Source organism: Neltuma alba, unplaced genomic scaffold (assembly GCF_004799145.2).
Source record: "Neltuma alba isolate B1F8T4 unplaced genomic scaffold, ASM479914v2 tig00005664_pilon, whole genome shotgun sequence".
Taxonomy (NCBI): Eukaryota; Viridiplantae; Streptophyta; class Magnoliopsida; order Fabales; family Fabaceae; genus Neltuma; species Neltuma alba.
The window spans coordinates 1-16,215 of NW_021634192.1; the positions used below are offsets into that span (position 1 = coordinate 1).

General features: G+C 30.5%; 1 protein-coding gene and 1 pseudogene across 1 annotated transcript; one reads left to right on the forward strand and one right to left on the reverse strand.

Annotated features, from left to right (window-relative positions):
• The first annotated feature begins 15 nt into the window (after positions 1 to 15).
• Positions 16 to 699, forward strand: LOC114748284 (glycine-rich cell wall structural protein-like). The gene is made up of 2 exons (XM_028936644.1): positions 16 to 296; positions 525 to 699. The coding sequence occupies exons 1-2, from the start codon at positions 16 to 18 to the stop codon at positions 697 to 699; spliced, it is 456 nt and encodes a 151-aa protein (XP_028792477.1).
• A 7,897-nt stretch (positions 700 to 8,596) lies between these two features.
• On the reverse strand, positions 8,597 to 13,191 carry LOC114748266 (putative endo-1,3(4)-beta-glucanase 2; annotated as a pseudogene).
• Between the last annotated feature and the right edge of the window lie 3,024 nt (positions 13,192 to 16,215).

Here is a 16,215-nt window from a genome sequence, read left to right on the forward strand (position 1 = left end):
CAACAGTTGGTGGGGATGAAGAAGCAGATGGAACTGAAGGAGGAGAAGGTGATGGTGTTGCAGATTGAGGGGGACTCATCTGCAGGAGGAGAAGGAGGAGAGTCGGAAACAGACGGTGGGGGTGTAAGCACAGGAGCACTTTCTGGTGGCTTTCCCAGAGGTGGAGGAGGGGAACTGGAGGATGGTGATTTTGGGACATTCTTTGGAGGAGGAGGGACTGGAGGATGGAGATTTTGGGACATTCTTTGGAGGAGGAGGAGAATTGCTGTGAGAGGGGAGGCGGATCTGCCGCAGAGGTTCCTTTGAGGCCTTGGGGGGAGGAGGAGAACCTCCTACTGGAGGTGGTGGGGATAATTTGGAGCAGCAGGTGACTTCTGAGCTGGAGGAGGGGTGGAAACATGCTGGTGGAGGTGATGGTGGTGGCAATGCTGAAGGTGTTGGTGGAGGAGAATTTTGCGTAGATGGTAACGATGGTGTGGGCAATGCTGGAGGCGTGGTTGAAGCCTGAGGGGACAATGATTCAGGTGGGGAGAAGCCGGTGGCGGCAATGCTTCAGGCGGGGGTGAAGCTGGTGGGGGCAATGCCGGCGGTGGGGATGAAGTTGGCGGTGGTGTAGCTGGTGGAGGAGAAAGAAATGGGGAAGGAGGTGGGGTTGCAGTGTCAGAAGGAGATGAAGGAGCAGGGGTATTAGAGGTTTGACTGGGTGGGCTAGAAGTGGGAGGCTGATGATACGAGAGAATTTGATGGGGAATTATCAGCAGAAGTGGGTGGAACAGCAGAAGGGAAGAACTAGGAGAAGCCATCAATGTAATCTTCCCAAGAGATCAAAATGCACTAAAATATTTCCATTCCTACTTTACAAAATTAACGGTTCCTCCCCAGAAACAACACTAGGCCAAGCAAGACCTTCCAGATCGGAAATGAACCACAAAATACAGATCAAGCTTTCCCCAGAGAAATGAACAAATTTAACAATCAACTTGACCAGGATGACCGAATTCAGGAAAATGTGGGTTAGAAGAGGTAAATAAAAGTCAATATAACCACAACTCCTACGAAGAAAATTTATGAACACTCCAGTGTAATCCTCAAGGAAATGCAGAAACTTTTGGGAGAAAGACAAATCAAACCTGCAGCATTATCACGCACATTTGTAACTCAGCTTCTCCATTTAAGAACCAAAAGTCAAGGCCTAGTGCAGAATGAGCAGATCGCCAAGAATAAAAAAAGCAGACTTTAGAACAAACAAACAAACTGAAAATGAAGAAATGTTTTACCAAAGACGTGTATGAACGACAGGTTGGAAGCTGAGAATTCTTCAGAAAAGCTCCATTCGCGGAATATGGGGGAAGAGAAGGAGAAGCCAGCCGGATACGCAGATGAAAACGTGGGGCGACTCAGAGGACCCAGCTTCAGTCCCTCACATGCAGCCCCGGAGGAAAAGTGGCTTGGACAAATTTGAAAGAATAATTATACAGCTGATTTCTTTTTCTATCCCTTCTGTTCTCTTTCAACCTCTCGTTGAAAAAACAAAAATTTGTCTGTAGTAAATGGAAAAGACGCAGAAATCATTATCTCATTAATACCATTAATATATTATAGTACTTCTAGATTCTCACCGTAACATACATAAGTGGTGCTTAACTCCTTGTGACTCCCTCTTGCTCCGCACTAAATAACAATTTTATACTTGAATAATAATTTTAATAAAATTAGTTAAAATTAATTATTTCTTATAAAATATTAAAATTACTATGAACAGAAGTCATTAATGAGAGAAATTTGATTAATTTATTACAGAAATAAGGTGAAAAATTAGAAACAAACCATGTTAAATTATAAAACATGTGGTGGGTCCTTATCTTAATTATAGTTTTTAAGATTGTCGCTTTTGAAATTTAATGTATTTTCTTTTTGGAATAAGGTAATTAAACACCTTAAAAGTATTCACCAAGGAGTACCCTATATTTAGAAGTTTCTCCTTTTTTTTCCCCCTCTTAGATGCCTATAAGCTTTATTTTAGGGAGAATTGTAATTAGGTTTCACTCAAGAGAATTAAATACAAAAAGGTCCCTTGAAATCATGAAATTATTTTGAAATCTCAAGAGACTTTTTTTGTAATAAATTTTATTTATTTAATTACCAAATTACCCTTCTTCTTTTTTTAAAATTTGTATTGACAACTGAAAGAGCAGTAGTTGACAACTTAGGGTGCAAAGATTGACAACTATCGCGGCTGATTTGACAATCCTTGCACCATAAGTTGTAAACCACTACTCTTTCAGTTGTAATATAAATTTAAAAAAAAAGAGTAATTTGGTAATTAAACAAATAAAATTTATTACAAAAAAATCTCTTAAAACTTTAAAATAATTTCATGATTTCAAGGGATTTTTTTTGTATTTAATTTTCTTAAGTTGCACCTAATTGTAATTTTCTCTTTATTTTATAGCATCTCTACTCTAAACTTGTTATCTACCATTAAATTTAACCACTAAAAACTCAGCCAAGTCGTATAATTTAGCAGTAAAGTTTAACGCTGAATAACAATCAAAGTTTTTTTTTAATGCAAAAATAAACATGTGGTACTTCTTTGTTGATACTTTCAAAGCATTTAAACACCTTATTTCCCAAAAAAAAAAAACATTAAAAAAATTCTCTTATATAAAGAATAGATAATCCATATTTCTTCATCCATATAAAATGATTAAGTACTTGTTTGGCATCATAGTATATTTTACGTAAATTAAAACAAAATTAGTGTCACATACTTATTTTTACATTTCATTGATCATGATTAAGTTATTTGTAAACTATTGTAAAGGAGCCGTAATTCTCAATCACAAAGGGCTGCGGTGGATGATCTTTTTCATGCCTCTCTTTTCAAATTTATCACGCTCACCTTTCTGAGGAGGAGTAAGATCTGAATTGACTTTTTCTCTAATGGGTCATTTTCCTTAAAAACGGTGATTACGGGAACCTTTTAATTTCTATCGCCAATTAATTATATTTTGCAATATTTTGAAGTCTTCTCTTCAGACGCTGAGAGTGAGAGATTTGCTATGCTACCTTACAAAACAACTAATGCCCAGATAATTTTTTCCCTTTCGATGAAGTTTGGATTAGTTTCTTTATGATAACGTTATCTGTTATACTAGTAAACTTTTTTTTCCATATTTAAACGTTATTTTTCTGGCCAAAAAAATTTACTTTAATTAAAGTGCCCAATATTCAAAAGATCTGTCTTAGATTTCTACACTCACACACACATATATGATTCGAGCTTTTGATTTGTGTCAGGTTTCTTTAAACTTAACCTTTTTGTTCTTCTGTTTCGGCTAATAAGTTGAAGTTTATTTTTTGCTAGATTTAGTTTTCCGTCCAAAAGGGAAAGAAGGAAAAATTAAAATTACTTGCAATAGTCATTGAACAATTACAATTAAGGGCATATATAACAAAAATCAAGTATATCAATAATCAATAAATAGTAAAATAAATAGAATAAAGATGTCATAGTATCATATTAGTTTATGTTTATATATCAGAGTATATTAACAGCCAAAGATCTTTTAACAATGTGCTCTAAGTGGATGAAAATGGGGGTTCAGTCCGACCCATGGAATAAGAAAACAAGAGTATATTAACAATAAAAAATGGATTAGTTATAATTAGTTAGTTATATTACTTATTACTTCTGATCCTTAATACAAGAGCTAATTGACTAACTTGAGTAAATTAAGAAAATTAATTAAATTAGTTATCTGTAATAAATAGGTGTTGTTTTTTTTAAAATATCCTTACTAATTATGTGCATTGATTATAACTACTATTACTACAAGGACTACCTTAAAAAAATAGATAAATGTGTTAAATAAAATGGATTAGAATCTTATTATATTTAGAATTAAACTGAAAGTCAAACTAACTTTTATATTAAGAATCAGAAGTAGTGTATGGCTAAAGTATATTACCGATTATTAGTATGCTTTTGTGGATAATACTTGGTTCATTGTTAATTTTAAAACTATTATGTAGAAGTTTTAGTATATTTTATTAACACAGAGTTAGCGTCTTTTTTATTAATAAGATTAATAATGTCAAAAATTAGGGGTTGAAAATGCATGTTTTAAATTTAAATGACTCAATTGAAATTTAATGTAGATTTAGAGAACCAAATGAATAACTTAACCTTTTATAAAAAGGCATATGATATCGGAATGGGAATAATTGATAAATTTTAAAAAAAATTCTGACTTTTCTTATGTTGATTAAATTTGTGTTTTGGAATCATTTATGATTATGATTCTCTGAATGAATGCTATGAGAAATTCCCATATGCAATAAATACATGCCTATTGAAAAGTCAAAGTCAAATATACTATTTATAGTATCTAAAATCTTTATATATAAAAAAACAAATACTAACATTCAATGCTCCTAAACTAATTTTGTTTTTAATATATTTCCTGCATTTTATAACATGGCACAGAGAGAAATTTTCTCCAAAAAGGGGAATTCAATTCTAACATATAAGGTTGGCAAAAAGAAAAATCTAACAAAGCAGTATAAGTCCCACGCATAGATATAATTGCATTTGATAAGATGGGTATATAAAAGTAAATGCAATTACTAAGGGTGTTCCCAAACTGGCTTTGACACTGTTAAAAAAAAAAAAAATTCTAACTCAAATGAAAGTTTGGATTGACCATTGGGCAGATAGGTTTATGATCGACTTCGAATTAAGGGGGTGTTTAGTTTGTTCTCGAAGCAGTTTTTAATATTTTCACACAAATCAAAATAATTCCTGTCATATATTGTAAAATTATTTTTAAAATTATAGTTTGGTTTTCACGTAAATACTTTTTAAAAGCTAAAAACAACTTGTAGCTGCTTATAGTTTCTTCATCTTCGGCTTTTTTTTTTTGGCCTGTTTTGAGTTTTCATCCAAATAAGTTTTTGTTACAAAAGCTAATTAAAATATAAATCACATTACACTATATAACTATTATCTAAAGTCAAATTGAAAATATTACTATTACTGTTAATCCAAACACTCCCCAAAACATCGGGTTATAATGTGTTGTTAATTTCACTCATATTCATCCATTTCTCTTGCCCCAGTCTAACTTTTTTTAAATTTAGATTAAGGTTAGCAAAAATAACTTTTTTATAACTTATTTTCACGAGACTAAAATTGAAGTAAAAATTAATTATTATAATTAATGTAGTATAATGTATATTTGGATGGGTTTTTATTAAAATAATTAGTTTGATATAAACTCATTTGTACGACATATTTAAAAGTTAATTTAAAAATGTTCAAATTTAAAAGTTCTAAAATTTAAATTCCAACTTAAATCAATTTTAAATCTTTCAAACAAGCATGAATTCTCCTTTGGATGGGTGCTTCTCATTTCATTCCTTAATTCCAATAAAAGTGTTCTAAAATTATGATTAAATTAAATCAAAATCTAAGAAAACAATATTTTATGTGATGTTACAATAATACTCCTTTCAATTTTAAAAGTAAGACATATTTTATAATGTAAATTATATTACAAAATGTGTTTTACATTGATGATCAAAGAGTATTTAGTCATAGTAGGCTCTTTGACAAATAACCAAAATTAACTGCAATATCGATCATGTATATAACGAATGTTTACTGAAAAGATATGTTTATAATATTTATATTAAAAGAGCCACTGTATATCATACTTCATAAATAGTGTGCATAACTTTTTTTTTTTAAGATTCTTTTTGACCAGGTTAACAGCAAAAAAATTCTTAAAAAAATGAAGGTAAAGGACGTTTGGATGGTGAATTCCAGCTCATACCAACTATTGCTGGTTGGCTTTGTGTCAGGACAGTCCATTTTTACAAATTTTAACTTTTAATGTTTTTTTTTTATATTAAGATAATATGGGGACATTGTAGCCGAAGATATTAATTTTTACCAAGATACCACCTAGGTACCTATAAATTAATTATTAATTTTCGGAATATAATATAAACTATTGTCCTTAACAGCTCTGCCAACCTGCCAATCATAATCTAATACGCGTTACCGTGTTAGAGTTGTGACTATTTAATATTTTCTCGGTTAAATTACATAAATGTGAGTTAACTTTAATTAGAATTAAAAATCATAAATCAAATCCAATATACATACTTGTAATTATTTATATTTCTAAATTAAAATGAAATCTATATATATGTGTGTAATTTATTTTTGCACTTTTTTTATTAAAAAGACATGATTAAAAATAAGTTTATAATAACAATTATTATTTAATTCTTATTCAAAAATAAGAGAAATAAATAAATACTAAGTGTGTATAAATATTTTCAACCAAACCAATCTTCTTCTTGTTTCTTGTCACATTTTCCAACTGCATCTGGCAAGTTGTTTATGACAAGACGACGCGCTTTCAAACCATCAAAGACCAAGATAAAATGAAAATGTTTTTGGAAATTAATTAATATTTGATGATTAAATTTAAATAAAGTCAATTGGTGGTTATATTGGGAAGGATAATTTAGAATGCTAATATTATGAATTGAAGCATATCATAAATTTTAACTATGACATAATAAATTATTAAATATAAATTAATATTTTGCCGTATTATCATGTTATGTTTTCAACAATCAAAATTAAAGTCTATTAAATCTTTTTAGAATAACAAAGTTATATGGAATTAATGTTAAATGTCAAATGAACAACAAAAGCAAAAAATTGGGACAATGTAGTATATCAGAAAAGTAAGATAGATGTGATGGCATATTAAAAAAAATTATTATGTGTTTTCTGAGAATGAATGTAAATTATTAAAAAGTTTCATAATAATAAGTAAATAGCAAGTTTCAATATAAAAAATGTACTTACTTATCATTAATCTTTTTAGTGATTATATTCTTTTATTGGGATTCCTATTAGTTAGTTTTTTTCATAAAAAATTATAAAAGTCAGAATAATCGTATAACAGGAAAGATTCATCAAAGCGCCCGTGCAAAAAAAAAAAATTGTGAACTTTAGCCCAACAGGAAAAAAATACTTAAACGAATAATTGAATGATATATATAAAAAATGGATTAATGATAATTAAAATTTAGGGATATCACACTAGCATGCAGTAATAGCGATCAAGCAATAATAAGAAAGGGGTTTGGGTAGAAATCAAAATCATAATTTGAGATACAAAAGCATGGTTTGAGATAAATTATATGGATCATACCACACCACATAACTAATTTCATTTATTAGAGCATGCTTCTTTTTGTAATATATTAGCTCTGTTTCTTAATATAAGAATTTATTTGACTTTTATTTTGATTTTAAATATAAGATCTCAATCTATTTTGTTTCTCATATTTATCTATTTTTTTTGTTCTTGTAATAATAGTAGTTGTAACTAATACACTTGATTAACAAGGATATTTTAGAAAAAATAATACCTATTCATTACATATAACTAACTTAACTAATATTCTTAATCTATTCAAATTAGTCAACTACCTCTTATTACTTCCGATCTTATTTTCGTTTGTAATTTACAAATAAGATCTTATAATTAGGACCAGAGATAGTATATTAAAGACCAAAAGTAATAAGGCAAAACTACGTGACAAATTCGGAAAATATTGGTTATGAGCACATATTTTTTAAATGGAATATAAATTAATATATACGAAGTTCCCATGGCATTAGTTCACATATTGGCTTTGTCACAAATCAATAGCACACCAGCAATGATAAATCTTCAAAACTACGTTTATGGTTTGTTGAGCTGACCAATAAACAAATATGGCCTAGTGGGCACAATCTGCTTCCTCGTGATATTCCTTTTTTTTAATATTATTTAAATTTTAAAGAAAGAAAATATCTAATCTGCCAAGTCCATAAAGTTTATTACTTTATTAAGGTCAAGACAACTTATGTAGTCTTAATTTAAACGTTGAGGCACAATGTGTTTCTTTTTTTGTTTTGTTTTTTTTTAATAGATGACCTTGACCTTGTAAATAATGTATTACATTAATTAATAAAATATACTTTATTATCGTGAACCTACAAGCACGGTTTCCCTTTAAAGTTGAAGAATGACTCTCAGATCATTTGAGGCAGACCTTGGGCCTGGAGACCAAACTTTTAATCTCATTCCTTGGCCTCTTAAGGCCCATGTTTATGGCCCAACCCAAATTTGCAGAGGCCTCATCATCGAGCAATCATATTAGGGAGAGCTACTACCTCTTGTCCTATCTATAAGACATCATTTATAAGCTACAAATAAGGTCTTATAATTAGGATCGGAATTATAACCTTAAAATGTTTCAGATCCTTGGTAGTTCAACGTTATGAAGTATCTCGCATGATGTTTGCATATGGGTTTTCATTCACTGATAATTGGCTCAAAATAATATCGATTCTGATAGATCATACCAATATAAAGGCCAAAAGTTAGAAATAGACAAGTAGCTATGAAACAGACGTTACCGACATAAATTTAGAACTCCCAAACTCGTATGAGAAATGAACACAGAAAACAAGCTGCAGAAATATTAAAACTTTATGCAGACTTTTAAAAGATGGGGACAATCAAACCACTTCATCCCCTCTCTTCTCTGCTGTGAATCCAAATTCAGTCAAACCTCCAGCACAAGAGCGTAACTTATAAAGGTCAAAATTTCTTAGGCGGGTGTAATTTGAATTCGAACCTCTTTCTGGGTTCATGAATTCAGCCATGAGTGAGTAAGCTTGAGGTTTGTATTTTCTTCCCCAAGCAGGGTCAATCTTTGAAAGAACTGCAATGCCATAAGGGAAATATCCCAGATGATAATGGTGATCATTGTACATTCCAAAGCCGCAATCAGCACCTGAATCTTTAGACCCTTGTTTTGTCACAATCCCTCCCCATTGGGGTCTTAGAGAAAGCCATTGCCGTTGAAGGTTCCATCTAACCATGGTTCAATGGTTTCCTTCAAGAACTTCCTGATCGCAGGAATCACATCGAGAAATGACACTTCTTCAGCTATTAATGCCAACCTAGCTGCTCTTGCAACCAATTTCCCATAAAAGTAAGATGAAGTCGTTGTTATCGTGGTGGAATCTAAGCCCTTAACATCTTTTAGGGGTAGAAATAATTTCTTCATGGGATTCTTCTTTCACACCTCTGGTAGAATGACAAGTCAGAAATAGGATCGGTCTTCAACAACCGTGAATCCCCAACCACACCAACAAGATCGCCATCGATGCTTCTGTACTTGAAATCATTAAGAACAGTAACACCACATGCGTTATCATTAGAAAAAAGTTGAAGACGGAGAGGGTGAGCCAACGATAGTAAATCCCCACACCTTTCTTCCCCCGTTTGTACTCCACATAGAATGGCTTTGTTAATGAAGCATCCCCTGAAACGGCATAACAAGGACTAAACTTGTCAAGGACGGCCTTATAATTCAAGTTTGAATCGGGCAAAACAGGGATCCTAATGATGCCCGAAAGCCTATTCGAAGTAATCTCAGAAAGGGTACCACTAAAATTAATAGGAGAAGACGCATATATAAACCAAGTCTGGCCATTGTTGAGCTTGACGGTGTACTTCGTGAGAGAGTGGTTTGAAGAGAACGAGAGGATCTCATGGACTGCGTTGATCGTAAGTGCAGTGCGCTGAGTCACTGCCATGGCGAGATACGGGCTTCCTCTGACGAGAAACCATCAAGGAAACTTCTCTGCGCATCGGAACCCATCAAGATTAGGATCTAGGTTACTGGTTGTTTGGATGAAAATCAAACTATGATTTTAAAATTTTATGGTATATAAAGTAAATATATAAAGGATGTTGTGTAGATTTATAAAAAAAAAATACTTTTTAAAAATACTTTTAGATGTTTTCCAAATACCCTGTGCATCTTAGTTGGTGATTGAGTTTTTCCCAACCAATCCATTCACGAGTTTTTCCAATCTCAAGGTGTTGAACTTGAAATATATTCTTCTGGTCTTATTTATAAAACACTTCTAATATATTTCATACAGATCAAGAAAAACCTTCAAATATATTAACTCTCTATTGAAATATAATAATTTTTAACTTTACCTATATTTAATATATATTTTTCAAAAGAGATAATTACTTATATCATAATAAATGAATAACACAATAGTACATTCATATTAAAAATTTAATGAGGTAACTTATAAATAGAACAAAAAAATTCTCTTTTTGCCTTATAAATAGGAGCAGAGAAGTAGTATTTATATATGATGAAATTCAATCATTTAAATTATAGCCTTCAATGAATTTTTATTTTTATTCAAGAATACTCTTAATTTATTCTATAATAAGATTATGCTTTGATCTTATTGACTAATAATTTTAAAAAAATTAATAGATTTCTCAGTCATTTACTTATTAATTATTAATTTTTCATTCATTTACTTATTAATATTAAAAGTATAATTTGATTTATTTAGAGTTTTATCATCATTTTTTATAAAACAATTTCTAGTTTTATCATCATTGTTCTCGCTTTTAATGCAATATGTGTCCAATATTTGAAACGTTTAGAGTGTCAAATAATTCTTGGCCATTAATGTGAGTTCATTATAAATGTCCTCCTCTCTATTGATTTAAATGAATATAATAAAGTCTGTGTTTTCTTTTTTCTTTTGTTTTTTTTTTTTTTTGGGGAAAGAATTACTATTGGTTTGTCTTCATCGCTTTTTTTGGAGCCAAAAGTCTTCATCCTTTTTCAATAATCTCTTTTTTTGGGCCATCACATCGGATAACCGAGAAAGCAAGCGTCAGTTTGGATTGGCGGTTGTGATCTTTTTGTTTTTTTTGTTTTTGGGTGCCGGCGGTTGTGATCTAAATGAACGTTCAGCCACCCTGTGTATTAGTTGTTTCTAATCCATGACCTTAACCTTGTGTATATAATGGATTGCATTAGCTAAAAATTATATACTTCTTCCAACCCAATTTATAAGCTTTAAATTTGGCAAGGAATGTGATTCATCTTATAAATTTCAATTCGGATTTGTTTTAATATTTAATGTATTTTATTTCAGTATCGTTCTTAATTATTTTTCTCTTATCAAATTTTCGTGTACAGTCTCTTTCATCCTTTTTAATCATTTATTACAAGAGCTATTTAAAAATAAAAATATATTTATAATATATTTATTATTTTTAACTAATTATTCGTTATTCGTGAATTAGTTATTTGAAACTTATAATAACTACTTTATTATTGATCACAAACTTTGACGCAAATTTGGATATCTTTGATTTTTAAATCATGATAGTTTTAAATAATTTTAATTTTAGCAATCAATTATATATATATATATATATATATATATCTCTCTCAAATTAGCTAACGGAAGTCTAAGGCTAAAATCTTCAAAGATAATGGCTTCGTAAGATACTCATGATGACAGCTTCAACATTCATTTGATGATCATGTCAGGCCAAAAAAATTAGCACAGGGTTAGGCTGTGTTTGGATGACACCCCAAACCATGGTTTGGGGAATAAATCACCTAAACACCCACCCAAAAACCAAAACCATGGTTTTGGGCCAAAACCATGGTTTTGGAAAAAGCAAAATTTTTTGCTTTTGGAGAAAAAAGGGAGAGTGTGAGAGCCTATAGGATATGTATCATGTTATTTTTTTTATAAACATATTTTTTTATAAACATATTTAATCTTATATTTTATAAATATATATACATATTAATTAATTATTAATTATATTATCTTGTGTATTATTAATTATGTTAATAAAAAATATATTATTAACAATTTTATTCCTTCAAATTAAAATATATCATAAAATCTATTTTTTCTGTAATTATCATATTAACTTATGTCTTTTTTTTTTAGTAATTTGTATATATAAAAAGTGCTTCTGATAACAACTATCCAAACACTCTCACTTCTCAAAATCACTTTTTCATAAAATCTATTCTTTCCAGAATCTATTCTCCAGAATCACTTTTCCAAACCACGGTTTGGTTTCATCCAAACACACCCTTAGTTTTTGATATAAGCTCGAATGTAACAATACAATCCTGCATAAGAAGGTTGTTTATTTATTTAGGGGGTGTTTGGTAACATTACAAAAAACACTTTTAAGATCCAAATGATAGTGTGGACTAAAATATACCCAAACACCCCACATAATTTTGAAACCGTGGTTTCACTAAAAAACCATGGTTTGGCCCGGTAAAACCATGGTTTCACCTTAAGTGAAAAAATTTCGCTTCTGAACGGCTGAACGGCTAAATGTGTGGGTATCACATGATTATTATACTGTCAGAGTAAAGCCAACAATAAGTATCCAGAAATACCCTTCAGTAAAAGTCCAAAACTTCACCTTTTCTCCCTCCTCATTATACTTTTTTTTCTCTTATTTTCTTCCACATTCTCGTTGCCTTTTTATTTCAAACGCTGTATATAGTTACAACCTCACAATGATTATGACACTTGATAATTAATCTCATATTCTACATACACATTCAATTATTAATTAGTTATATAATTAATAAATTATTTTTATGTATGTTTATTCAAATTTGTAAGAAAAAATATTATGGGATATCATGTTTAAAATCTTTAAGGCAAAATAACATTTTTCTGAAAAATCATTGTCTATAAACATATTTAATCTTATATTTTATAAATATATATACATATATTAATTATTTTTTAATTATATTATCTTATATATTATTAATTATGTTGGTAAAAAATATATTACTAACAATTTTATTGCTTCAAATTAAAATATATTATAAAATATATCTTTTATGTAATTATCATATTAACTTATGCCTTTTTTAGTAATTTGTACATATAAAAAGTGTTTATAATAACAACTATTCAACCACTCTCACCTTATTAGAATCATTTTTTCATAAAATCTATTCTTCACAAAATCTATTCTCCCAAAAATCTATTCTCCAGAAGTTATTTTTCAAACCATGATTTGGGGGGTGTTTGCCTAACCCCATAAATGCTTCTCAAAAACACTTTTCCGCAAATCGAGGTAAACTCCTCCATATATTTACTTCATATACTATAAAAACACTTTTGAAATCATAATTTTGTTCTTCCCTAGACACTTTTTTGGTTTCTCCAAACACCTCTCTTAATCTAACAGTTGAGACAATACCAACACCATGGAGCGGCATGTTAGCTGCCCGTAGGTGCAACAAGCTTGCGGCTCCGATTCGGCTTGCTAATCAAGGGGGGGAAAACAGTTGAAACGTTGATTCTATATGTTATCTCACTATTGAAGAGGGCCCACTGCTAGCACTGCAAATCATAGGGATCACACTTTTTTTTTTAAATTAAGCATAGGTATTTTTTTATTGAAAACAATCCTATTTGAAAAATTATCAAGCACTAAATGTAAATACTTTTTTCAGTAGAAATTTAAATCTTGGTTTGTTATGTTATGAGAGATTAGTCCCTTTCACTAAACTTAACTCTCTGCCTGTTGGTATGGGGATCACCGGTTTGGTGCAGCAATTGTATTTTGTTTTCTAAACTTTAACCCAAATGTTGTTTTAAAGTATGGCTTGCAACCAACAGGAGTTGTTCTAGTTGATAAAGAGTCGGCTCATAATCCACAAAATCGTAAGTTCGAATCCCACTATCAATGTGAGGATCTTGTTGGTAGGTCATCTGAAAGTATCTCTTTAAGTCTGGAGGTATGTCATGATCCTGATGAGCTATTAGAACCTAATTCACCTAAACTTTTTTATATTAAAAAAAATTAAAAAAGGTATGGCTCCTCTTTAAGGATGACTCATGGACCATTTGAGGCAGACCTTTGGCCCGAAGACAAAACGTTTAATATCCATCCTTGAGCTCTTCACGCCCATGTTCATGTTTACGTATAATTTCTTTAGTCTAGCCCAAGTAGACCTCTCAGTGGCCCAATCTGAATTAGCAAAGGCCCAATATGACTCCAAAAAAACGGGTTAGAAAATCTGAAACTTGATCCCCCAGCTATCACCAATCGGCTCTCCTGGGGGTACTGCCAGTTAATCTGTACGCTGACCAATAAAATCATTACATGTCAAACAATTTCATCCCATCTGTCAGCTGACATGCCCCACCTCCCTCTGTAATATGTTACTCCTCCGGTCCTTATTATAAGACCCAATTTGACTTTTTATTTGGTCCTAATTAGAAGACCCAATCCATTTTCTCTCTTATATTTATGCATTTTTTTCCAAGATAATCCTTCTAATAATGATAGTTTTAGCCAATATAGTTAATTAGCAAGGATATTTTAGGAATAACAACACTTATTTATTATAAATAACTAACTTAACTTACTTCCTTAATCTCCTCAAATAAATCAATTGGGTCTTATAATTAGGACCGGAGGAGTAATAATTTGTATACAAATCCACGTCCTTTTTTCTAATCTCTTATATTATTTCTCATACTTATTTATACGCATCTCTCTTGTTCTCTCTCCTTTTTTTAACAGCTATCCCCCCTCTCCCAGGCCCTGTTTGGTAGAAGGGTAAAAATTTTCTATAAGCACGTTTTATATAAGTCGAGATAAAACTTCTTTTATATACTTATTTCGTATTCCATAAATCACTATTAAAAAGTAACTTATAAACTACTTATAAACTGTTTTAAACGGGTCTCAACCTCAATTGGTACCCATGCCGCTGTCGCAGTCCCACCCCCCTTCTCTCATGCTTCTCCCCTTCTTTCACCATTCCGCTGCGAAAATTTCAGGATGATTTCTTTTTCATTTCTATAAATTTTATTTTCCTGTACATTTAATTTTAAAAAATTATAATTATAAATATATATAAATATCAGAATTATAATTTTAATTATATAATTTTAAAAAATGTAAATTTTAAAATTAAAAATAAATTTATAATTTTAATTATTTTAAATGTTGATTAGCAGGTTTATTTTAATTTTAAAATTTAAATTTTTTAATATGTGATGATGCCTTTGTCGTTAAAGCACTCAATTAAACTAGGTCCTAATTAATTTATAGTTTAGGATCGACCTAGGTCATTACTTCCAAGGAGCAAGTCATGGGTTTCTTTAGGTAAAAATTTAGGTGATAAAAAAAATACAATAAATTGAACATAAACTAAAATGCAAAATTCTAATTCTAAATGCAAAATGTAAATGTCCTAAAATTTATATGAAAATTAAATTAAACTAAATGAATGCAATGCAATTTTTGAGGGGATTTTTTTTAGAAGGAAAATAAAAAAATGATGAATAAAGAAAATTAATTAGAAAGCAAAGAAAATTTACAAGTGAACATTGAGAAGTTTCTCTTCAGTAAGGTAGATGGGACAACTTAGGATTTCTATGGATTTAACTTTCATAACCTTAATCAGTTAATTAGACCAAATGGAAGTGATAAGAGAGTGGAATTAATAAATTTAATTACCTACTTGAAACAAAGGGAATCTCAATCTAAAAAACCCTTAAACTATTAGAGAACTCATAATAGTATAAGGATGACTAATTAAGCTTATTAAAACCAATGAGAATAATTCAAATTAATTCTGAAAATTATGTTGAAATTATCCAATTAAACAATTAGACAATTAACCAACTTAATTAAACAATTAAGAGGCAAAAGAACCCAAATTTTGCAATTCAAACCACATTGATAATTAAACTCATAATGAAAACTCAATTACAAATTCAATTAACAATGCAAAGGTTCATAAACATAAATTCCAACAAGTATCTCAACACAAATGAAATCCAAATATCAATCCAATCCAAGCATAAAGATGACAATCTAGAATTAAATTGTCTCACAAAATTACAACTTAAAATTATTTAAAACTAAATAATCTCAAGTTCTTGAATTAAAAAGATAAATAGAATATCACTCCCTTGTGGTCTTCAAGTGCTAGCTCAAGACTCAAGTTTTTTCCATGCTCCTTCCAAGTTGCCTCCCTAACAAGTTTAAGCCTCCATAAAAATTATCTTCCCTCTAAAATCATTAGATGCTGCAGCCATGAGGAGTAAAGAAGAGAAGAGGATGATTATGTGGATTGTACGTGGAGTAAGAAAGAAAAGGATGTGAATTGATGATGGTGAGAGGGGATGGTGTTTTTTTTTTCCGAATATGGGACGAATGAAATATGGTGCGATCCGTAAATATGGACGAGGGAAGATATGTCGTTGGTTAGAGGATTATTTTA